General features: G+C 38.5%; 1 protein-coding gene across 6 annotated transcripts; it reads right to left on the bottom strand.

Annotated features, from left to right (window-relative positions):
• Nucleotides 1-1396: 1396 nt before the first annotated feature.
• Nucleotides 1397-11677, bottom strand: LOC127762766 (disease resistance protein RPP13-like). 6 transcript variants are annotated; one of them, XR_008015573.1, is made up of 5 exons: nucleotides 11222-11672; nucleotides 9496-10639; nucleotides 6548-8516; nucleotides 6364-6417; nucleotides 1785-1849 (listed from the first exon to the last, which is right to left on the bottom strand). XR_008015573.1 is itself a non-coding variant. In XM_052287248.1 (4 exons), the coding sequence occupies exons 1-4, from the start codon at nucleotides 11498-11500 to the stop codon at nucleotides 1688-1690; spliced, it is 3738 nt and encodes a 1245-aa protein (XP_052143208.1). In that variant the 5' UTR covers nucleotides 11501-11672; the 3' UTR covers nucleotides 1397-1687. The 6 variants fall into 6 exon arrangements, 5 of the variants coding, with proteins under 5 accessions (XP_052143208.1, XP_052143209.1, XP_052143211.1 ...); XM_052287248.1 differs by having other exon boundaries at nucleotides 1397-1849; nucleotides 6364-8516; XM_052287249.1 differs by having other exon boundaries at nucleotides 1397-1849; nucleotides 6364-8516; nucleotides 9496-10673; nucleotides 11222-11398.
• Between the last annotated feature and the right edge of the window lie 8122 nt (nucleotides 11678-19799).

Below are 19799 nucleotides of genomic sequence, written 5' to 3'. Positions count from 1 at the left end.
AAATAGTTAAGTTGAAAAGTTTCAGCGATACGATGAACATTTTAAAATTTGAGATAGAAAGTTTTCAAAAAATTGTCTTGAAAGTTAAATTTTCGAGTTGACAGTTTTAAAATTCTAGTTGGAAGCTTTCAAATTGAGGTTGGAAATTTTTATATTTGAGTTGAAAGTTTTCAAGTTTCGACTTAAAAGTTTTTAAAATTTGAGTTGAAAGTTTTCAAATTTTGGGTTGAAAGTTTTTAAATTCGAGTTGATCAAATTTGAAAACTTTCAGCCAAAATTCGAAAATTTTTGAACACAAAATTTAAAACTTTTAAGTCAAAATAAAAAATTTTCAATTCTACATTTGTAAAGAGGTGTGTGAAAGATTGAAAAAAAAAACAGAAAGAAACAGCGAAAAAAACGCGTCTAAGATCAGAAAAAAAAGTGTGAAAATGAAAAATAAAAGGGCCCGGGAGAGGCGACAGCTGGCGCGTATGCGCGCATTAGCCATCCTGCTCCGAGGTTGGCTCCCCCTTCCACCACCGCCGTTGTGGAGACGAGGAAACCCTCGTCGCCTGCGCGCTCACCTCCGCTTCGACCGAGTTTGTCGGAGGAGGTTGCAGGGAGAAAAAAGAGAAAATACTGCCGTTACGGGATGTTGCAACTTACAACCCCGTAATTTGGGGGCAGTTGCAACGGGCAGGGTTTCCCAAACTGCCCGGGCCGGGGTTACCGCGCCTCGGCGGTAAGCACGATTACCGTGGTATACGTGAAAAATCGTACGAAATCGTGCAAAATTTATCAAAAATTCAAATTATTTTTTAAATTTATTTAAATTTAAGGATGCTACCGCGGTATTTATATTACCTATCTGTTGGTAAGCCCGGTAACCACGCGGTTACCGGCGATAAGGGAAACCCTGGCAACGGGTGACGCGGGGAAGATCCTGACAGTAGAACGCGCGTGATGAGATCGGACGGCTCGGCGGGCACCCCATTTTTTTCCGTCCGATCGGCCGCACGGATCCAATCGTTTTGGCATCCTTTTTGGACCCGCTCATTTGCTCTGTAGCTCATTTAGGACTTTTCATGTGCCTCAACCGAATTGGTGAATTTGGAGGGAGGGTAACTGTTAATTCTTTTAGGTATGAATAAAAACCCGGCGGATGCACTGTACTTTCTCCATTTCATATTGCAAGTCACTTTTCATAACCAATTTAATTTTGACTAATTAAGCATTAAAAAAACATAGTAGAATTTTTATCACAAAACAAACATATTATGAAAATATATTTAATGAAACTAATTTGATGTTTTAGATGTTGCTAAATTTTTTATAAACTTGATCAAACTTAATAAAATTTGACTTGAGAAAATTAAAACTTATATAATATCAAACAAAGAAGAGAGAGTACAGTTATATGCATGGTCACAAGCAGGGTTTCACAATTCCGATGAAAACCGGTCGAATTCCGCGAAATTTCGACGTTTTGACGCGGCTCGGAATTAAGTTTCGATTGGAATTTCGAAGGTTAAACAGTAGATTTGGTCGAAATTCAGTCAAAATTTATCCGAAACCGATCAAAATTTATCAAAAACCATGATACCGATGAGAGCTCGAAATTTAGTGGTCAACCGGTAATATAAACCCTCACAAGAGAAATCTCTATCAGATACAAACAACTGTTGCAGAACACTTCTCGACGGGTTCATCGCCCCATCCGTGACGACTCACCAAGTTCGAGCATCGCAAAACAGTCTACATATTCATCTTCATCGCATGGATTTCTGTAATCACGGACGTCAGTTCTGTCAATGTCTGCTGTGTCCTCTTGCTTCTTAGTACTCATCAACTTACCATCAAAATAAATCTGGAGATAGTAACCACGATAAACTTTAATTAGTACTCTCTCCGGTTCATTATTTATAGACGCTTTAGACAAGAGTTTAGATACCAATGAGTAATTAATTAGAGTGACTATTTCCTGTTGTACTCATATTAAATACACCTATGTGGCTAGCTTAATGTGTTTTGCATGCATTAAGGGGATAAATTAGTCCAAACTGATCACACCAAAACCAAAACTTAAACGCTATTTTTTTTTCATTCAAACAGTCAAGTCTCTGACGTCAACTAATAACGAACCGGAGGGAGTAATAAATAGTAATGGACTATGTGTAAAAGACTATGACTACCTTACTCAAAAGTTGCAATAAGTTTGTATCAATCTAAAATCTGCCATGTAGAGAAGTCCATGAGACCTTTTAGAGTCAATAAGAGCAAAAGAGGAATTCTAATTCTAAAATTTCTAAATAAGATAATTACTCTTCGGTTACTAAATCACCAGTAGAGAGTCGTACGTATGTTGGGTCATTAGCCTTTTTTGCAACAAGAAAACAACTCGTAATCTCATGCCCGACAAGGCAAAACCCCAACAGCTTGGCAGGATCTCCGAATACCGAATCCAATAATTGTGCATGCAGTGTGACACTGTGATGTAACTTTTTATTTAACTAGGAAGGTAGCCCGCGCATCGCGCGGGCATGTATAACATAACATGTTGTGTTTCGGAAACCTATATAACTGGAATATAAACCAGATGATACCTGCCATGCTTCAAAAGTACTATTTCTTCACAACTTTTCTTTATTAGCATCGCTCAGTAATTTTTTTCAAACTATTTGGTAGCTTGAAATTATTTAGTATTTAATTCATGCCTACAAGAAATCATTTATAATGCTTCTTTTGGTCTAGGAAGAAGGTTGGCATCTTATTTATTTATTTATGAAAAGAATAATAAAATAAGTCAACTTACCATATCCATTGTAGACTACTATATATTATCTTATAATAAAAAACATTTATACTATCTCAAAAATACTAAATGATAAGAGTATTTCCTAAATTTAAAATAAAAATCACTTTTCTATTGTCACCTCTTCTTATGATGATTATATTGTTTTAGTGGATACTTATTATCATTATTATTGTTTTTGAAAGCTAAGAGTCTATAATAGATCAAACTACATCATACCATTACAATAAGATTAATACATTATTAGTTAACTACAAAAATCATCTATATTATTTAGATGACTATCCATGTCTCGCTTATTTCCAAATATATGTCTAAATATTCTAAAAATACCTTTTCTATCAATTAATAAGCTAACAACGTTAAATCAGATAAGCATATTCATGTATTGGGTGAAGCCGACCGCGGGCACCGAGGCTTTCTTCCGTGCTACCTTGAAATATGGGTTTCTCATAGCCATGTCCTTCTAGACCAGCGTGGAGCATAATTTTAATGTCTAATTAATTATAGGTGCCCTCATAGAGAATTGCCTCCTGAAATAGGAAGTTGAGCTCTATTGCTAAAGGCATCCTCTCATTGGGACTACCTCAGCCCGCCATATGTATGCCTCTGCTTTACTTATGATTGCGTAGAATGCTCTACTATCATGCATGGTGCCCTTCAGAAAAGTACAAAGAGAAGACGAAGGTGACGAAAATAATTTGTTTTTATGTTATGAGTTGTTTTATGGTATAGAGTAGACCTAGTTTGTTTATTGTGTTCATTAATATTACTCAAATTTTAATTCTATAGATACAATATCCTTTTTAAAAAATGACCAAGGTTGATAAATGGATATTACTGATAAATATATTTAAAGAGAGATACCACACTAATAATCTCCAAGATTAACCCCTGGTTTGCCTTTAACACTTGTTGTTCTAGACAAATTTACTAAGTTCAAAATTTTGTTTATTTTCTGAAACTTATTTACTATAGCTTATTCATTATTGGAGTGCACTTACAGTCACGTCAGAATTTCTTCACTATTAGAAAATATATCATGAGTACTTTAATGTCAGTGTTACTGGATTGTTCATTTGTTGCCAATACTGCCTTGGCAAAGAAAACAAATTTACATATATGACCATAATTATCATGATGTATTAAGGGGTTGTATTATAGTGGCTAGAAATATTTTTGATATTATTTTTCATATCTACATAGAATGTATGCTTCTGGTTTTTTTTACCATGTATGCTTTTGACTTCATATCTACACCAGTCAAATAGTTTTGAAAAATAAACAAAATTAAATTAGATATACTTCAAAAAAGATGATTAAATTCTACTGTTTTTAGTTTACATACGTATATTCAAATTAGTGTTGTATATTTGTTAGGTGATATTGTGCTCCATAAATTATGATGTAAAATTATTTAAAAGTTATTGTGTCTATAATTATTACATGTCGACACCATGTGTTGTGATGTATTTAGCCCTACAAATAACCATTATAATCCGTTCATAGTTCATTTAGTGATAAAAATTTTGTGATATATAATTTCAAGTAAGGACATTTAAAGGCCATTAATTTGATATTTTATCTTTGATGTAGTTTAACTCAGTATAATTTATCTTTGATATAGTTCAACTGTGTTTGATTATAGACTAATATTACCTTTAAATCATAGGAAATTTTAGTTTTAAAGACCGCTTACTTTTCTAAATAATATTATGTGCGTATGTATCGTTTTCCGTTTGGAATGTTTTCTTTTTTAACTTTTTTCTGTTGAATTCTACATACGTAGATGGGCTATTAGGATAGGGATATTTAATGGCCTAAAATAATATGTTTACCAATTTAATGTATGTGAAGTACTTGTAATGATTTTGAATGTATGACACTATTGAATTTTGATATGACATTTGACCATTTGTATTAAAAAATATATAAATGATATTTGTTTTATCATTACTTGTTTTATCATCAAAAATCTATAATCCCAATTTATATTTTTACATATCTATACAATTTTTTAATAAGATGGATGGTCAACTTATAGGAAAATAAAGAGGAAGTAATATATTTTAGCTTCCTCTAACATGGAATATCCCAATTCAAAGTTGAATTTTCTTTTCCAATCATATTAAGGAAAATATGTAGTGACTTGGATAAATCTCATGCGTTCATTTTCGGATGCATTGGCAGTTTTTAAGGTTTCATCTACGTATGTAGTTTGTAAAGTATATTTTTCCATCATACTATAAGTTTGTTTGGTTTGGTTTTTTTGCTTTGGGCTGTATCATTTTTCCCAGTGAACTGTACGTATGTGGCGAACTTGATGTACATACGTATTTTCTCACGTACATTTTTCCTGGTGAACTTTATGAATGTACGCATTTTCTCTTGTACATGGACGGTGATTAGAATGGAAATATTATATTTTAATTTTTCTAAAAGTAAAATCTAATCTAATGATCTAAAATAATAGATCCATCAATTTAAGTAAAAATAAAGATGACATATTATTTTTTCTCCGAATATCTACAATTTTCTCTAATTTATTAGAGCATCATATGATGGTGTAGGAGGGTTTGTAGAGTATCACGTGACGGCTTTGGAGCGTTGAATATCTACGATTTTCTCTAATTCATTAGAGCATTATGTGGTGACGTAGGAGTATGATTTTCTCTAATTCATTAGAGCATTATGTGGTGACGTAGGAGCGTTTACAGAGTATCACGTGATGTCTTGGGAGTGTTGGTAGGAAGTTTAATATATTTTTTTAGGATATTAATAGGTAGATTATAATCTATCGGTTATAATGTTTGATTTTTTTAATCATCATAAATTTTAAATTTTGGTAGGTAGAAAATTAAAAGATGGAAATAATGATATAGGATAGGAGACGGAGGAGGGGATGGATGGACATATGGATGTACGTACGTACCTACGTGATGGGGAGAGGAGGAGGAGGCCCAGGAGGTGGTGGGGTTATGGATAAATTTTTTGATTTTGATCTAATGGTAAAGAATAATAGGTCCACCGTATTAAATGAAAATCAAGGGTAGGATGTTTTGCTTTTTTCTCAGAATTTCTTTGATTTCTCTAATTTATTAGAGCGCCAAGTGGCAATTTAGGAACGTTTGTAGGAAGTTTAATGGACTTTTAGTATATAATAAATATATAGAGGAACATGAAATGTAGTATATGGCAAATTAAAATTAATATAAAGCCGAGTGACATCTCATACATTACTTCATAGAAGTAAGAACAAAGTTCACTTGAAGCCCTACAAGGCTACAACTAGGAGTTAGGACACAGCTACATTTATTGGGGATCCATGCATTAGGCGTACTTTGTCATACAAATTCATAGAAGGTATTGGAGTGGTTGCAAAAAACCGTTACAGCATAGTAGTTTTTATATTTGTATGTACTTTTTGAGAACTTAATTACAATAAGATGCCCTGGTTTGTTTCAAAATATACGATACTTAAAATAGAAAAATTCAGGCGCCTAATGTTCCGCATTACCAAACAAGTATAGTAATTGCACTTATTTGCAGAGAATGTTATAAGCGTTTACCTTGTTTTTTATGCCATTCTCTGAGATCCAGCTGTCGCTGTTTCTGCACCATCTCTGCAGTGCATCATTATCATTAATTTCCAATTTCTCCAAGGCACTAAGCTTTTGTACAAATGCCGGCAAATATACCAGATTCAAACAACCAGTAATAATTAATTCATGTAGCGATGACAGACTGACCAACCATTTTGATAGTTTCGTCATGCTATCGCAGCCATCTATCTGCAGTGATCGGAGTGTCGTCAGGTACCCAATGCTCTTTGGCAATTCGTAAAACCAACAGTGTGTAAGTTCCAACACCTGAAGATCAGGAAGGAACTGAAGCAGTTTCCAGTCATTGGGCAGCAGGCGGCAGCTTCTAATATGCATTTTCGATAGTACCAAAGACGATGACGAGCCTGTGTGATAGAAATCTGCTATAATTTGATCGCTTGCTTCTATTCTCCATTCAAGAGCTCTAGGAAGGCATGGATTTAACCTTAAAATAGGACACTGAGAAATTTCCAGCTTGTGAAGACTGGGGAACATGAATTCACCATTAGCCGATACTTTGGTGATCCACTCATTTAGGTTATCCATCTTTACCAATGTAAATTCCCTCAATTTCCTGAATGCTCCATTACCACCACAAATTTCTCCTCCCAGTTTCCTGAGGCTAAGGATTCTCCTAAGAATCAACAGTTCCAGATGTTGTAATTGACCAAATGGTGGTAAATATTCACACCTTGGTAAATCTACCATCTCAATTCGGACTAGATAAGGCAGACATGATGCCAAGTTCATCATCCAGCTAGCAAATGATGTCGCCATGTAGCCTTGTATCTGGAGACCTTTTAGAGTGTCAGGAGGTTGTAACTTCCGCAGCAAATCTTCATCCTCCACAAAACGCTCAGCTGCAGGAGTCCATGCCAATGCCAATTTTGATAGTGCTGATTTATACGTCAAGTTTACAACATCCACTTCTCCGATACTTGTTACATTCTCAAGGCATTCAATTTCTAGCTCAGCAGGATCTACAGATTGAAGCCGCGAAATATTGCTACACATGCCAAAAGCTGCTCTTTGAACAATAAACTTGGGCAATGCTAGCATATCATTCTTGAACTGAGACTCCCTCACACGCTTCTCTAACCAGGGTGAGCATCCTTGTATTAGCAGAAATTTGAGGCTGGTGATCTCACAAATGCTTTTCGGAAATATTTCTATCCATTGACATCCTGAGATATCTAAAGTGTGGAGATCTTTTAGACCCCTAATTGTTTCAGGTAGGTGGATGAGACTTGAGCAACGAGACAGGTTTAAGTACTGTAGCTTTGTAAGGCAGCACACAGCATTGATGTCAACCATTAAATTTAATGATAAACAGCGTGACAAGTTTAGATACTGGAGTTCACCTAGCCTATGAAAAGACTTGGGCAAACTATGAAGATCATAACAATTTGCTAGGTTCAAATGCAAGAGATTTGTCAGGTCACCGAATGAGTTTGGCAATGAACAAAGGCCAGTACATCCAGATAGGTCTAGATGTACCAAGTTTACGAGTCCGCATACTGTATTTGGCAAAGTATCAAGACTAGAGCAATTTGCCAGGTTCAAATGTGATAGGTTTGTCAATCCACCAAATGAGTTTGGTAATGAATAAAGGTTACTACAACCAGATAGGTCCAGGTGTAGCAAGCATCTCAGTTTGTTCACTGATGTTGGCAATGTTGAAATGTTCAAAGACCCATTTATGTTCAAATAAATAAGTTTTGAAAGTTTCATAACATGCTCGGGAATTGTTTCATGTTGCATGCCAGTAGCACTAAGGAACTTCAATTGCTTCAATTTCCCAATAGATGCAGGTAATTTTCCACAAGAACACTTACTTATGTCCAAGACACGCAAAGATTTTGTAAATAAGGGTAGCTGAATTCCATCACAGTTGAAAAAACGCATAGCTCTTAATTTAGTAGATGAATAGGAGAACTTTGTTTGCCCGACACAATTGATTAGTAATGCATACCGACAATTGCCTTCTCCAGAGTTGTATTCCTTTCCATTATCCATTAGAAGTAGCTCATCACCAATAACACATCTAGCAAGATCATGCATCAAATCATGCATGCTGAGTACCATAGAACACTTAGCATCCTCCCGTAGTCCCGTGTAATCTAAAATTCGTACATTGAAATGTTTAAATTAGTCCAGGATGACCCTGAAAGTACACCTATTCAATAGAAAGAGGGCCTGAATTTTAATTCAATAGAAGAAAAAGGATTAGACTACTAAACTTATATGAGCAATTTTAGGGTGCTCCACTTAGCTGCTATGAGGTAAGATGAGTATTAAATCCGAACCATCCATTGATCAAGGGTAATTGCCATGCATGCACTTTGCCTAGTATGGCAGATTTTTATTATGTTAATTAAGAAACTTTTCTAAGCACATTTAGTTCATCCTCCCATGTATTCAAGGAAATCAGATGTCCTTTTGGCTTAATATAACATTTCATGGTACACAAAATCACAAATACTCATATAAATTTATAAATATTTCTTCTGTACAATCTATGTAAATAGAAATATAGATCAATATTTGAAAACTGATATATGTTCTCTGTATGCGGTATTAAACATGTTAACTTTTTTTATAACAAAATCATGGAATCAATGCGTGCATCCTTTTTTTTGTGCGCCATGGATAGCCAGAATTATACGTTTAAGCATTACTGCTAATGACCAATGTCCAGATTCATGCATATCACATAAAAGTAACACACTTAGACCAAAATTAAATCATGAATGATAAGGAAACATTGCATTGCTCTATTATTCAAATGACAGTGGCTATGTGTGTTTTCTTACTTATGATACTGTCAAAAAAGACTATACTACCCTTGGCATGATAAGTGCTAACCAATTACTCCTTCCTAGATGGCAATCTTAAGAGAACTTTTATGGTGTTTTACCCTTTTTGGGATGCAAACACCATAAAAGTCATGTAATCTTAACTGTTGGAATTCATGGAATGGATGCCCCAAAATAAGTTGGGTGAACCTTAAAATTTTCCAACTTACATCTCTTGAATATTTTAAGGTTTATATGTAAATCAACTAAAGAGATTTATATGTAAGTTGGAAAATTCGCTCACCAGGGACAAGACTTGAATATTGAAGAAAGGACATTCCCAATAGCTCGCTTACATACTGTTCTCCTATCTTTTCAAGCGATATGTGCTTATTAGGTCTTTCTTGAATGAAACTAAGCGATATCCACTGTTGAATTAGATCACCACTATAAATCTCACAACCTTTAGGAAATGTTGAACAATAAGAAAAGCAAATCTTCAAATAAGGAGGCATCTGGTAATAACTAAGCTTCAGCGATGGCAGCACAACATCTTCTGGAGATGATCCATCCCATACATCACTATCTCTCACATTTTTCCATTCTTCAACATCTTTGGTGCGCAAGATGAATCCGAGAGACTGGGCTGCCAATGGAACTCCTTTGCACTTCTTTGAAATCTCCCATCCTATCTCTTCCAACACATTTTTATCACCTCCTTGAAAAGTACAACTAGACAGGATAGCACTCTGCCTAAACAATGTCCAGCAATGGTCATCAGACAATGGCTTCAGCTTGTATGGTGCAACTGTACATATCTTCCTTGCAACTTCTTCATTCCGTGTTGTGACAACGATCCTAAGCCTGCTTTCTGCCTTAAAGCTGCTTAGCATCAATGTTAACTCACCCAACTGGAAACAGCTGTTCTCCCATAAATCATCCAAAATAATCAGGCAACTTTTACCATCCAATATCTCTTCAAGACAGTTACTTATTGACTGTAGATCATCTAAACAGTCACTCTGTCCTTTGATTTGTGAAATTATACTTCTGCCAATCGTTTTTAAATCAAAATTTGGAGATACATAAATCCATACACGCAAATCAAAAGTTTGTGTTCGATCATCATTGAAAACCAATTTAGCTAGTGTGGTCTTACCAATACCTCCAAATCCAAAAATTGGAATTACCAGCAAATTTTCAATGTTGTCCGATTCTAACAATGCTAATATTTCCTCCTTCTCTTTGTTTCTTCCAACAACAGCTGACTTATTGATCTTTGATGTTGTTTCCCTCTTGCTGATCTCTTCCCGTTCCAGATCCCTAGGGTAGGTATCTAGAGTGAATCCATAGTGTGTTCGTTCTGCTGCTATCTCTGTTAACCTTACCCTCATATTCTTCAACCTTTTGCCCATAAATAACTTGGCCACCGAGCTAGAGAATGTTGTCTGTTGAACGTTTGTAGAAAACATAATGAAACGACTGTCCCAACATAAAGAAGTACTACCTCAGTTTCAGGTTATAAGATTTTGCATTGCCCACATTCATATAGATGTTAATGAATCTAGGCACACATATATGTCTAGATTCATTAACATATATATGAATGTGGGTAATGCTAGAAAGTCTTATAATATGATTATATGAAACGGAGGAAGTAGAAAGGAAAAACTTGCTCTTGAACATGACTGTAACAGTACAAAGGCAAATGAGCAGTTGCCCCATTGGAACACGCTGCAAAACCTCTATTTGCTTGTTGGGCACTATAAACCAGTTAGGCCTTATTCGGTTAATCCCCATGAGAGAGGGATTGGAGGGGATTTATTCCACACCTATTATGGTGTGGAATTATTCCCCATCAATCCCCTCCAATCCTCTTCAATCCCCTCTAAACCGAACAAAGCCTTAGGGAATCTAGCTGAGACTACTAAATATTGTCCTAAATGTCAAATCTTTTTTGACGGGAGGAGCATAGATAAGCATAAAACTGAAGTGAAGGACGACATCCTAGCGGGAGGACACTTTTTTACCTCCGATAACTTGGCTTCGAATTCATCGAGCATGTCGGAGATGTCGTAGGCCGCGTTCTTGAGCCTCTTCAGCCAGAGGCTGGCGCCTTCGTCACTCACGGAGCGCCTCTCGGCATCCCTGAGCACCGCTTGAAGCATACCCAGGGTGCTCTTGATGCTCTCCAGATCTTGCTTCAGGTTCCATCGCATCACGATCTGTTCCCCGACGGCGGAGCCAAGCTTTCCCAGCACCTCCTTCAGCACGGCGGACACGAGCGCCTCCCCGACTCCACCAGCCATCCTTGCTGTTGCTGCAACTGCAGTCTGGCTGAATTGCGGAGAGCGGTAGTGGGTGTGTGTGTGTGTGTGTGTAGGAGCGGGTTTCCAACGCTGGATAAAGTAGACCACGGATAGTCTGGAATCCGTGTTACTCTAGAATCCGCGTTATTGATCGACATTTTCTCTTGGAACTAACCTGCCGCCTGCGCGTAGACTCCATAGGCGGAACAGCGGAAAATGTTCTTTTTCCTTTCCAGAACACGCACGGTCTAGATTGGTCATTATCAGGATCTTTGGGCTGGTTTGGTTTGAGGCCTAAATTAGATTTACCAATATTTGATAATTTTAATAGTGTTTAGTGTCTATTTGGTTTGAAGCCAAGTTTTTGCATGCCTAAGAAAATAGGCCATTTTAATAGTGAACTTAGACTATTTTGGCTTAATCCAAGCACAATTTTACCTTATCAAAATTAGTCATACCAAAATTTGACACTGACAAAATTTGGTAAGTCCTATTTAGGCCACAAACCAAACCAACCCATTGTTTTTTAGGCTGTGTCCACTGTTTTTCGCTCGCACGCTTTTCAAACGGCTAAACAATATTTTTTTTATAAATATTTTATACGAAAGTTACATTAAAAATTACATTTTCATTTTTTAAAAAACTTAGTAAATACTTAATCAATCATATTTTGTCGCTCCGTTTGGCCCGGCAGGAGTATGATCATAAGTCTAAGTATGATCATGAATCGCATCGTAGTATCAAAATACTACGAGATTTTCTTTTTTAGTTTAATTTAATATTTATATTAAATATATGCAGCCAGCCTACTTAAAAATAAAGTAATAATAATAAGATATCACATAAAAAAGATATTTCCAAGAGAAAACCGCCTAATAGTGCTAATAGTTTTATTTAACATTGATTTTGAAGATACATAAACATAAATATATTCATATTGTTTTGATTTCTAAATTTAATACGTTAAAAAAGCTAAGTGGAGGAGAGAGAAAGCATGAGAGAGAAGAAAGCCATCAACTAATAATAAGTCCAATAACATATTATAAATAGCTATAAACATCCATGGAGAAGAGAAATGAAAAACACGTTACATATGTGAGCCAAGTACTAATGGTGCAATTTATATTTATATAAAACTATTATACAAATATGCTATTAGGTTGACAGTAGATGATATATCAATTTTAGAGCTACCGGTTGACTGTAATATTAAACTTTTCAAAATAGTTGATAGTGGTGTATGGGCGACGAGGCTCTCTCGTTCCAGGGTAATTGAGAGAGATAGTACCTCTTTTTCACGCGCAGACTTCACAAACTACTAAACGGTACGTTTTTAGAAAAAAAAATTCTATAACAAAGTTGTTTTAAAAAATCATATTGATTCATTTTTAAAATTTAAAATAGTTAATACTTAATTAATCATGCGTTGATGACTCACCTCGTTTTAGGTATTTCTCCACCTTCTATTTTCCCTTCTTTCAAACACTCCCGACCATAAAAACAATGTGCATTGATCCGTCGTGGGCCGGCACGGATTGCCATGGGATCCCACGCCGCTTCGGGCTCCCACGCGCACGCGCTGTGGCCTCGGACTCGGACTTGGCCTCTCAGCCGTGTCCGGGTCGGATTTGGGCCACACACGTTGTGGCTGCGAGTAGATTTTTGGGCCTTCAGCCATCGACCCGTCGTTGAGTTTGCTGCTGCTCTTGGGCCAGTCCGCCTATTTCATCGATTTTTTTTCATTTTTAATTTTTTTTAATATTTACATAAATAATTTATTGTCGGAAAAATTTAAAAAATAGACCTTGCCGCCCTCCACTAGAATGGCAAGCTGACGTGGCAAACAGGGGAGGGACAGACGATGACGGCGGATCGAAATTTTTTTTTTCATTAAACCCTTGCCGCCCACTGCTAGGGTGGAAAGGGGCCGGCCCGGGCTGGCTTTTTTGCATGGAGGCCCCTTGCCGCCCAACCCTCCCTCCTCATTCCTCCCATCACCTCCACTCTAAAAAAAATAAGGGGAGGAGAAGAGAAGAAGAGGCGAAGCTCTGTCGGTTTGAGACTCCGATTTCATGTAATATTCATAGATGCATTATATTTTTGACTATTGAGTTAACTACTGTGTATTTTTTAAAACTTTGTTTGAATAAATGCATTATATTTTCTAGGGTTTTAGTTGTATTAATCTAGAACCGCGTATTGTTACATATCGGTAACTGCGTAGATCTACTAGTTTTAAATATACACTTTACCATTACATTAGCATACATAACAAGATATTACGTTGTAGGTGTTTATTACATAAACGAATGATCTAGTTATTTCGTTGACAGATATGTCCAACAAACATACATTTCAAGTTTACCATGGCCTAGGAAACGTCCGTTACGGGCCGACTAGGGTAGATTTGTCAGAATTTATTGTAACACCAAGGGGAATTGATAGACCGGCTGAGAGGAGTGTACCTTCTATAAAAGGATGGTTGATGAGGGGCTTGAGAGTTGATCCACAGACAAATGACATAACAATCTATGTTGTAGTAAGTCGGGCAACTGAGAGTTTTTATTGGGAACTAATGCCAGTTCGAAACTCTCGAATGTGGAGATGGTATGTGGAGAATGCATTGCAACGCGGGTGGCCTCTAGCTATGGTTCCGTTTGTTCACCTGAAGGATCCAAGTGCGCAGATGAACATGGATGATAGCAAGGGACCAAGTGCTGAAGTGAAGGAGACTTCCGTGGAAGAGGTCAATGCACCAGAGGAAGGTGGCGTAGTAGCTCCAGTGGGCACTCAACCTAGTGGAGTGGCTGACGAGGGGGAGACTGTTGGTGGCATTGTGGATGAAATGGAGAGAGAGGATTCTGACAACGAGCGTGTAGAGGAAGATGATTCGTCAGATGATGAGGATCCCGATATTAATCCAGCCGAATAGGCTAGTGAGGACTTTTCTGGTCTGGTCGTCTCTGAAGAGGATAGTGTGAGATGGGAGTACAAAGAAAATGAGGTTATTCAGGGAGCGATTTATACTAGAGCAGAAGATATGAAGGAGGCGGTAAAGCATTTTGCAGTGTCACTTCATAGAGAGTTTTGTATTGCCAAGTCCAACCGGTCGCAATATGAAGTTAGGTGTGTTAAGGAAAAAGATGAGTGTCCCTGGAGAGTGCATGCTTATAAGGGAAAATGGAATGATTACTGGACAGTGTCAGTCATTACCAAGCATACATGTTTTCTACCTGGTGTTCAGAAATACCACAAGAACATTACATGTGCATTTGTTGCATCTGAGATGTATGTGCATGTCATCGATAATCTGACATATGAACCAAAGTCAATAATCTGACATATCAAAGAGACATTCAAGTATACTATTAGCTATGCCAAGGTGTGGAGGGCCAAATAGAAAATAATAGAGATGAGATTTGGAACTTACGAAGCCTCGTATGGCAATTTGCCACGCCTGCTTGGTGTTATCCAACAAAGAAACCTTGGGAGCTCTTACGCAGTGAAGAAATTCCCCTCAATTGAACATCCTGGCAACTGTGTGCTGCAAAGGACGTTCTTAGCTCTACATGCATGCAAGATGGCATTCGTGTACTATCCTCCTGTTCTCTGCATTGATGGGACATTCTTGACTGGAAAGTATCAGGGCCAAATACTAACAGCAATTGGGGTAGATGGGAACAATCAGTTATTGCCCTTGGCATTTGCTTTTGTTGAGAGTGAGAATAACGACAGCTGGTACTGGTTCCTGAAACTAGTTAAAACAGAAGTTGTTGTATGAGGCCCAATGTGTGCCTGATACATGACAGGCACGCCGGCATGCTGCGAGCGATAGAAGAGTTACAGTTTGGGAGTATGGATCGAGGATACCCTGGTGAGTGGGAAGATGTACAGAGTAGGTGATGCATGCGTCATATGGGAGCTAATTTCTTCAAGCAATTCAAGAACAAGGAGCTCATGAACATGTTCAAGAGGCTATGCAATCAAAACCAAGAGAAAAAAATTCAATGAGCTTTGGAAGAGATTAGATGAGTTGGGAGCCAAATGCAGTGATCAGCGTGCAGCGGGACCAGCACCCGCCGTTCCTGACCCTCCTCAAGCTCTTGGACCTCTTCCAACAGATAGTCCAACATTGGTTAGAAGAACTGGAGTGGAGATTCGGAAATTTTCTTAGTGGATTCTGCATGAACCAAAAGAGAAATGGGCCAAGGCTTATGACACAGGTGGTGCTAGATATGGGATAATGGCAACAAATTTGGCAGAAGTTTACAACTGGGTGATGCACGGTGTCCGTGGACTCCCACTAGTTGGTATAGTGGAGTTCATTTTACATGGGACATGTAGGTATTTTAGGGATCGGTTCCGGGCAGTTCTTCCCTATATGCCGAACAACAACATTTTATTCGGAACTTTCATGCAGAAAAAGCTAGAGGAGTGGCGTAAAAAGGCCATGAAACATCGAGCTCTAGTGCAAGGTACCCAACAGCACAGGTTTGAGATACTCTGTCAAGATAAGGCAGGCACGGGTATATACCGCAAGAGAGTGAAGCAGGAATGTGTTCTCAAAGCCGACGACACATGTCATTACTCATGTGCAAAGCCGAAGCTGCTCCACAGGCCATGCACCCATGTCATTGCTGCGGCATCGGAGTGTGGCATACCAGATGGAGTATATGTGTCACAGTACTCAGTAAGCAAGCAATATATCATACATGGAGTGGCGAGATTTATGGCTTCAGCATAGCTGGGGAGTTCACAGAGACTAACGATCAAGTAATCAGTATTCCTGACCCATCGAAGCTCCGAGGCAAGGCTGGAAGGAGGAAGAATCGTCGCATCCGCAACGATATGGACGAGTCAGAGGCAGGCAGGGTGAAGCGCTGCAGCAAATGAGATGAACGTGGGCACACCTACAAGCATTGTCCTAAAGACAAGGAAAATCCAAGTACGGCGGAGGTAGGACTATCAGGATCAGCAGCAGATGGAGCTCGCCCTACGGGTGATGGCACTACCTCAACTTGACCCCGTCCTATACATCGTTGTGCCACGTCCGGCTACGTGGTGTAGTTCTTGTGTTCTATGTTGGCATGTGGCTTTGCTTGTAATTTGGTTCGAACTTATCGATGTGTTTATGTTTCGTCGTGTAATGTCAGACTTCGGCATGTAATGTCTTTAGGTCGCATGATGTAATGTCAGACTTCGGCATGTAATGTCTTTAGGTCTCGTGATGTAATGTCAAACTTCGGCATGTAATGTCTTTAGTTCTCGCTATGTAATGTTAGACTTCGGCATGTAATGTTATGTTCTGTTATATTATTGAACTCTACTTATATGTTAAATCGCACCCCGCCTTCCACGAGTAGGCCTCCTGTTGTGCCCCCCATAGGTACTTAAAAAAACCACACTACATCGACAATCAATTTACATGCATTTTATGTCTTAGCTTACAAGGGTCTCGTTGTCGATGTGTAGGTTTCGCCCAATTCACTACGACACAGGCCACCCACTTCTCCCAGGCTACAGGGTCAGCGTCTCAGGCAGCTGCATCGACCTCGCACTCTGCACAGTTCTGGCAGTACACTGGGACTTCATCACAGGCAGCCGACACGTCGAGTCGGGGTCCACCACTGGACCATGCCGGGACCTCGTCGAAGTACAGGGTGGCTTCCGCCTTGCTCTTCGACATGAGCGACTTCGACTTCCAGGTCACGACAGAGGACGTCATCGGCCCCTCACAGCTGGGAGGCGCACCGCCGGTGCAGACGCAGGACTAGTCGCCCTCCACTCCGCGGCTAGACACTCGTGCTACCCGTGTTGTGCCACCGGATCATTTCACGTACTCCCAGGACCACGTGCGAGAACAGGCCCGGAGGACCAAGCTTGGTTGCGGCGCGAGGCAGAGCCAGTAGAGCAGACTTCTCTTTGTTTATTTACTTTACATGCTAGTACTGTATGCTTGTATAATGAATACGTTGTTGTTATTCGGGTTTCGCATCACTAAACTTCGCTGTTACTTTTTACGAAAGCACGATACCTTTCGGCGCATGCACGACTACTTTCTGTCGCACCGATGCAACCTCCTTTATTCGCGTGCGATACGACTGCGGAATGGCTGACCCACCATGGCCCGCATACGTCCAATCTTACTTTCGGCGCCAATCAGGTGTACCCACCATGGTCCGCGCGTTGACATGTCAAGGATATCACTGCGAGTTTTTGTGCCTATATAAGTCGCCATAACGAGCGATGCCTCACAATCTTTCATAACTCAGTCACATTCAGTACTCTCTTCCTCATTAGCTTCATTACAAATCCCACTAGCTTTCGTCAATGGCTAGACGCCTGGACGTTAAGGATCCGAACTGGCGTAGCGATCCTTGTGTATACCTACTACCACCTTAGTGCTAGCGGCCTCTCTGCCTATGCGGTGACCGATGCCAACTAATGGCTTCGAGGAATCCTGATATTCGAGGAATGCGCTTTTTTAGGTGCCCTAACTATGACCGTGAGGAATTTTATTATCTGCATATGCTTATTCATTCCGTATGGACAAATGTTTTATTCTTCATAATACTACTCTATTCGTCAGACCCGCACTACGGCTTGCGGATACATCGAGTGGGTCGATACAAAAAATCCGGTTCTCAACCTAACCACTTGTTTACAAGAAGGACGCTGGTATTTCGCATCCAAAAGTACTAAGCAATACTTGCAGAGAAAAGCGGCTTACGAACGACAATGTCGTGAACAACAGTGCGACTGGCGGGTGCTAACTATGGCACTCCCTCCATGGAAAGCCCGTCCAAGATGCAGATACGATGATCGTTGTCAGGTTCTTCGTTCCATAAAGCCTACGACTTTGGGTCGAAGGTTCTTTATTTGTCCAAATATTCTTGACGACGATTTCATGGTAAGAATATTTTGATTATAATGAATGCTTATTTTCTCACAACATTTACTAACTTTGTTCGCTTCACATCTATTCGTTTCTCACAAGAACCACCAAGGAGATGTCAATACAGAGAATGGATAGACAGTTCTAACTCCACCTAGCCGTGTGGTGCAGCTTGAACTACCAGAGGAATACAGGATTACTAAAGCGCGGTTTGAGAGAGGAGAGGGATCCTCACGTAGGGGTTAACTATTGTCGGACAACTTGCCATATTGAAATTTGTAATGTCATGCTTCCTTGTCCCATTACTATATCGTCGTTGTGTTCAACTCTTGCACTACCTCCCTCCTAGTTCGAATCTAATATTATCTATGTAACCGCAATGGAACTAGATGTATCATGTTCAAATTCTACTACTATATCTTCATGTTACATAATTCTCCTTGTTTAAGTGTATATAATGTTTCTATGACCGAGACTGCGATAGGCCTATATCAATTTTGTACACTAATACGTCGAATAAGTTACAGATTAATATCTTACTTAACATATGAAATTGCGAAACAACCAACTTCAATACATTTTTAAAACATTATTAACAAGTTTTACCAATAAATAATTATTTAATTATTATGAACATAGCAAAGAAAAAGCATTTGGCTGGTAGATTTTGCATCTGGGCCCCTTGCCGCCCTTTTAAGTTGCATCAATCAAGACACCATGCCCAAATTAAAACACCATACCAATTATACCCTTAGCACGCACACATTCTCCCTTGCTACATTAAATGTATTCCAATGAAATTCGTGTCCATGCAGTTATATGATGATTAATTTGAGAAAATTTAGATTTATTTATATGATGATCAATTTGAGAAATTTTGGATTTCATTATATGATGATCAATTTGAGAACAAGGGAGTACTAGGTTTAAAGTGGAGTTGTGGAGATGTGGAGCTGCCCAATTTGGTAGGGCTTCAACTCCTAAATTTAACTCCAAAAGTTTGGTATCCTAAATTTAACTCCAGAAGTTTGGTACTCTGGTTAGCTCCACCTCTCTACTTCATTTTAACATAGCACTCTAGCCAGCTCCACTCCGTTTTTTGTTGGAGTTGAAACTGTTTAGTTGGACTACAGCTCTAGGAGAGATGGAGATGGAGCTAGAGTTGTGTCAAATGGTGGATCGATCGGTTTTTTTTTTTCACCACTTTCTTTTTTTTTTGGCACCATATAGTTTTTTTGGGTAAGTTTATGTACCTAAAGTTTATACATACAAAGTTTACATACCTAAAATTTATAAGTTAAAAGTTTATATACCCGATTCAAATTCAAAATCAGATTTAAATTTTTTTTATATAGAATATTTCTATACATAAAGTTTGTACATACGAAGTTTACGGTATATATT

The sequence above is a fragment of the Oryza glaberrima genome, chromosome 2 (genome assembly GCF_000147395.1).
Source record: "Oryza glaberrima chromosome 2, OglaRS2, whole genome shotgun sequence".
NCBI lineage: Eukaryota > Viridiplantae > Streptophyta > Magnoliopsida > Poales > Poaceae > Oryza > Oryza glaberrima.
Note: the sequence above shows the minus strand (reverse complement) of the source record. Positions and strands in the feature narration are given on the sequence as shown.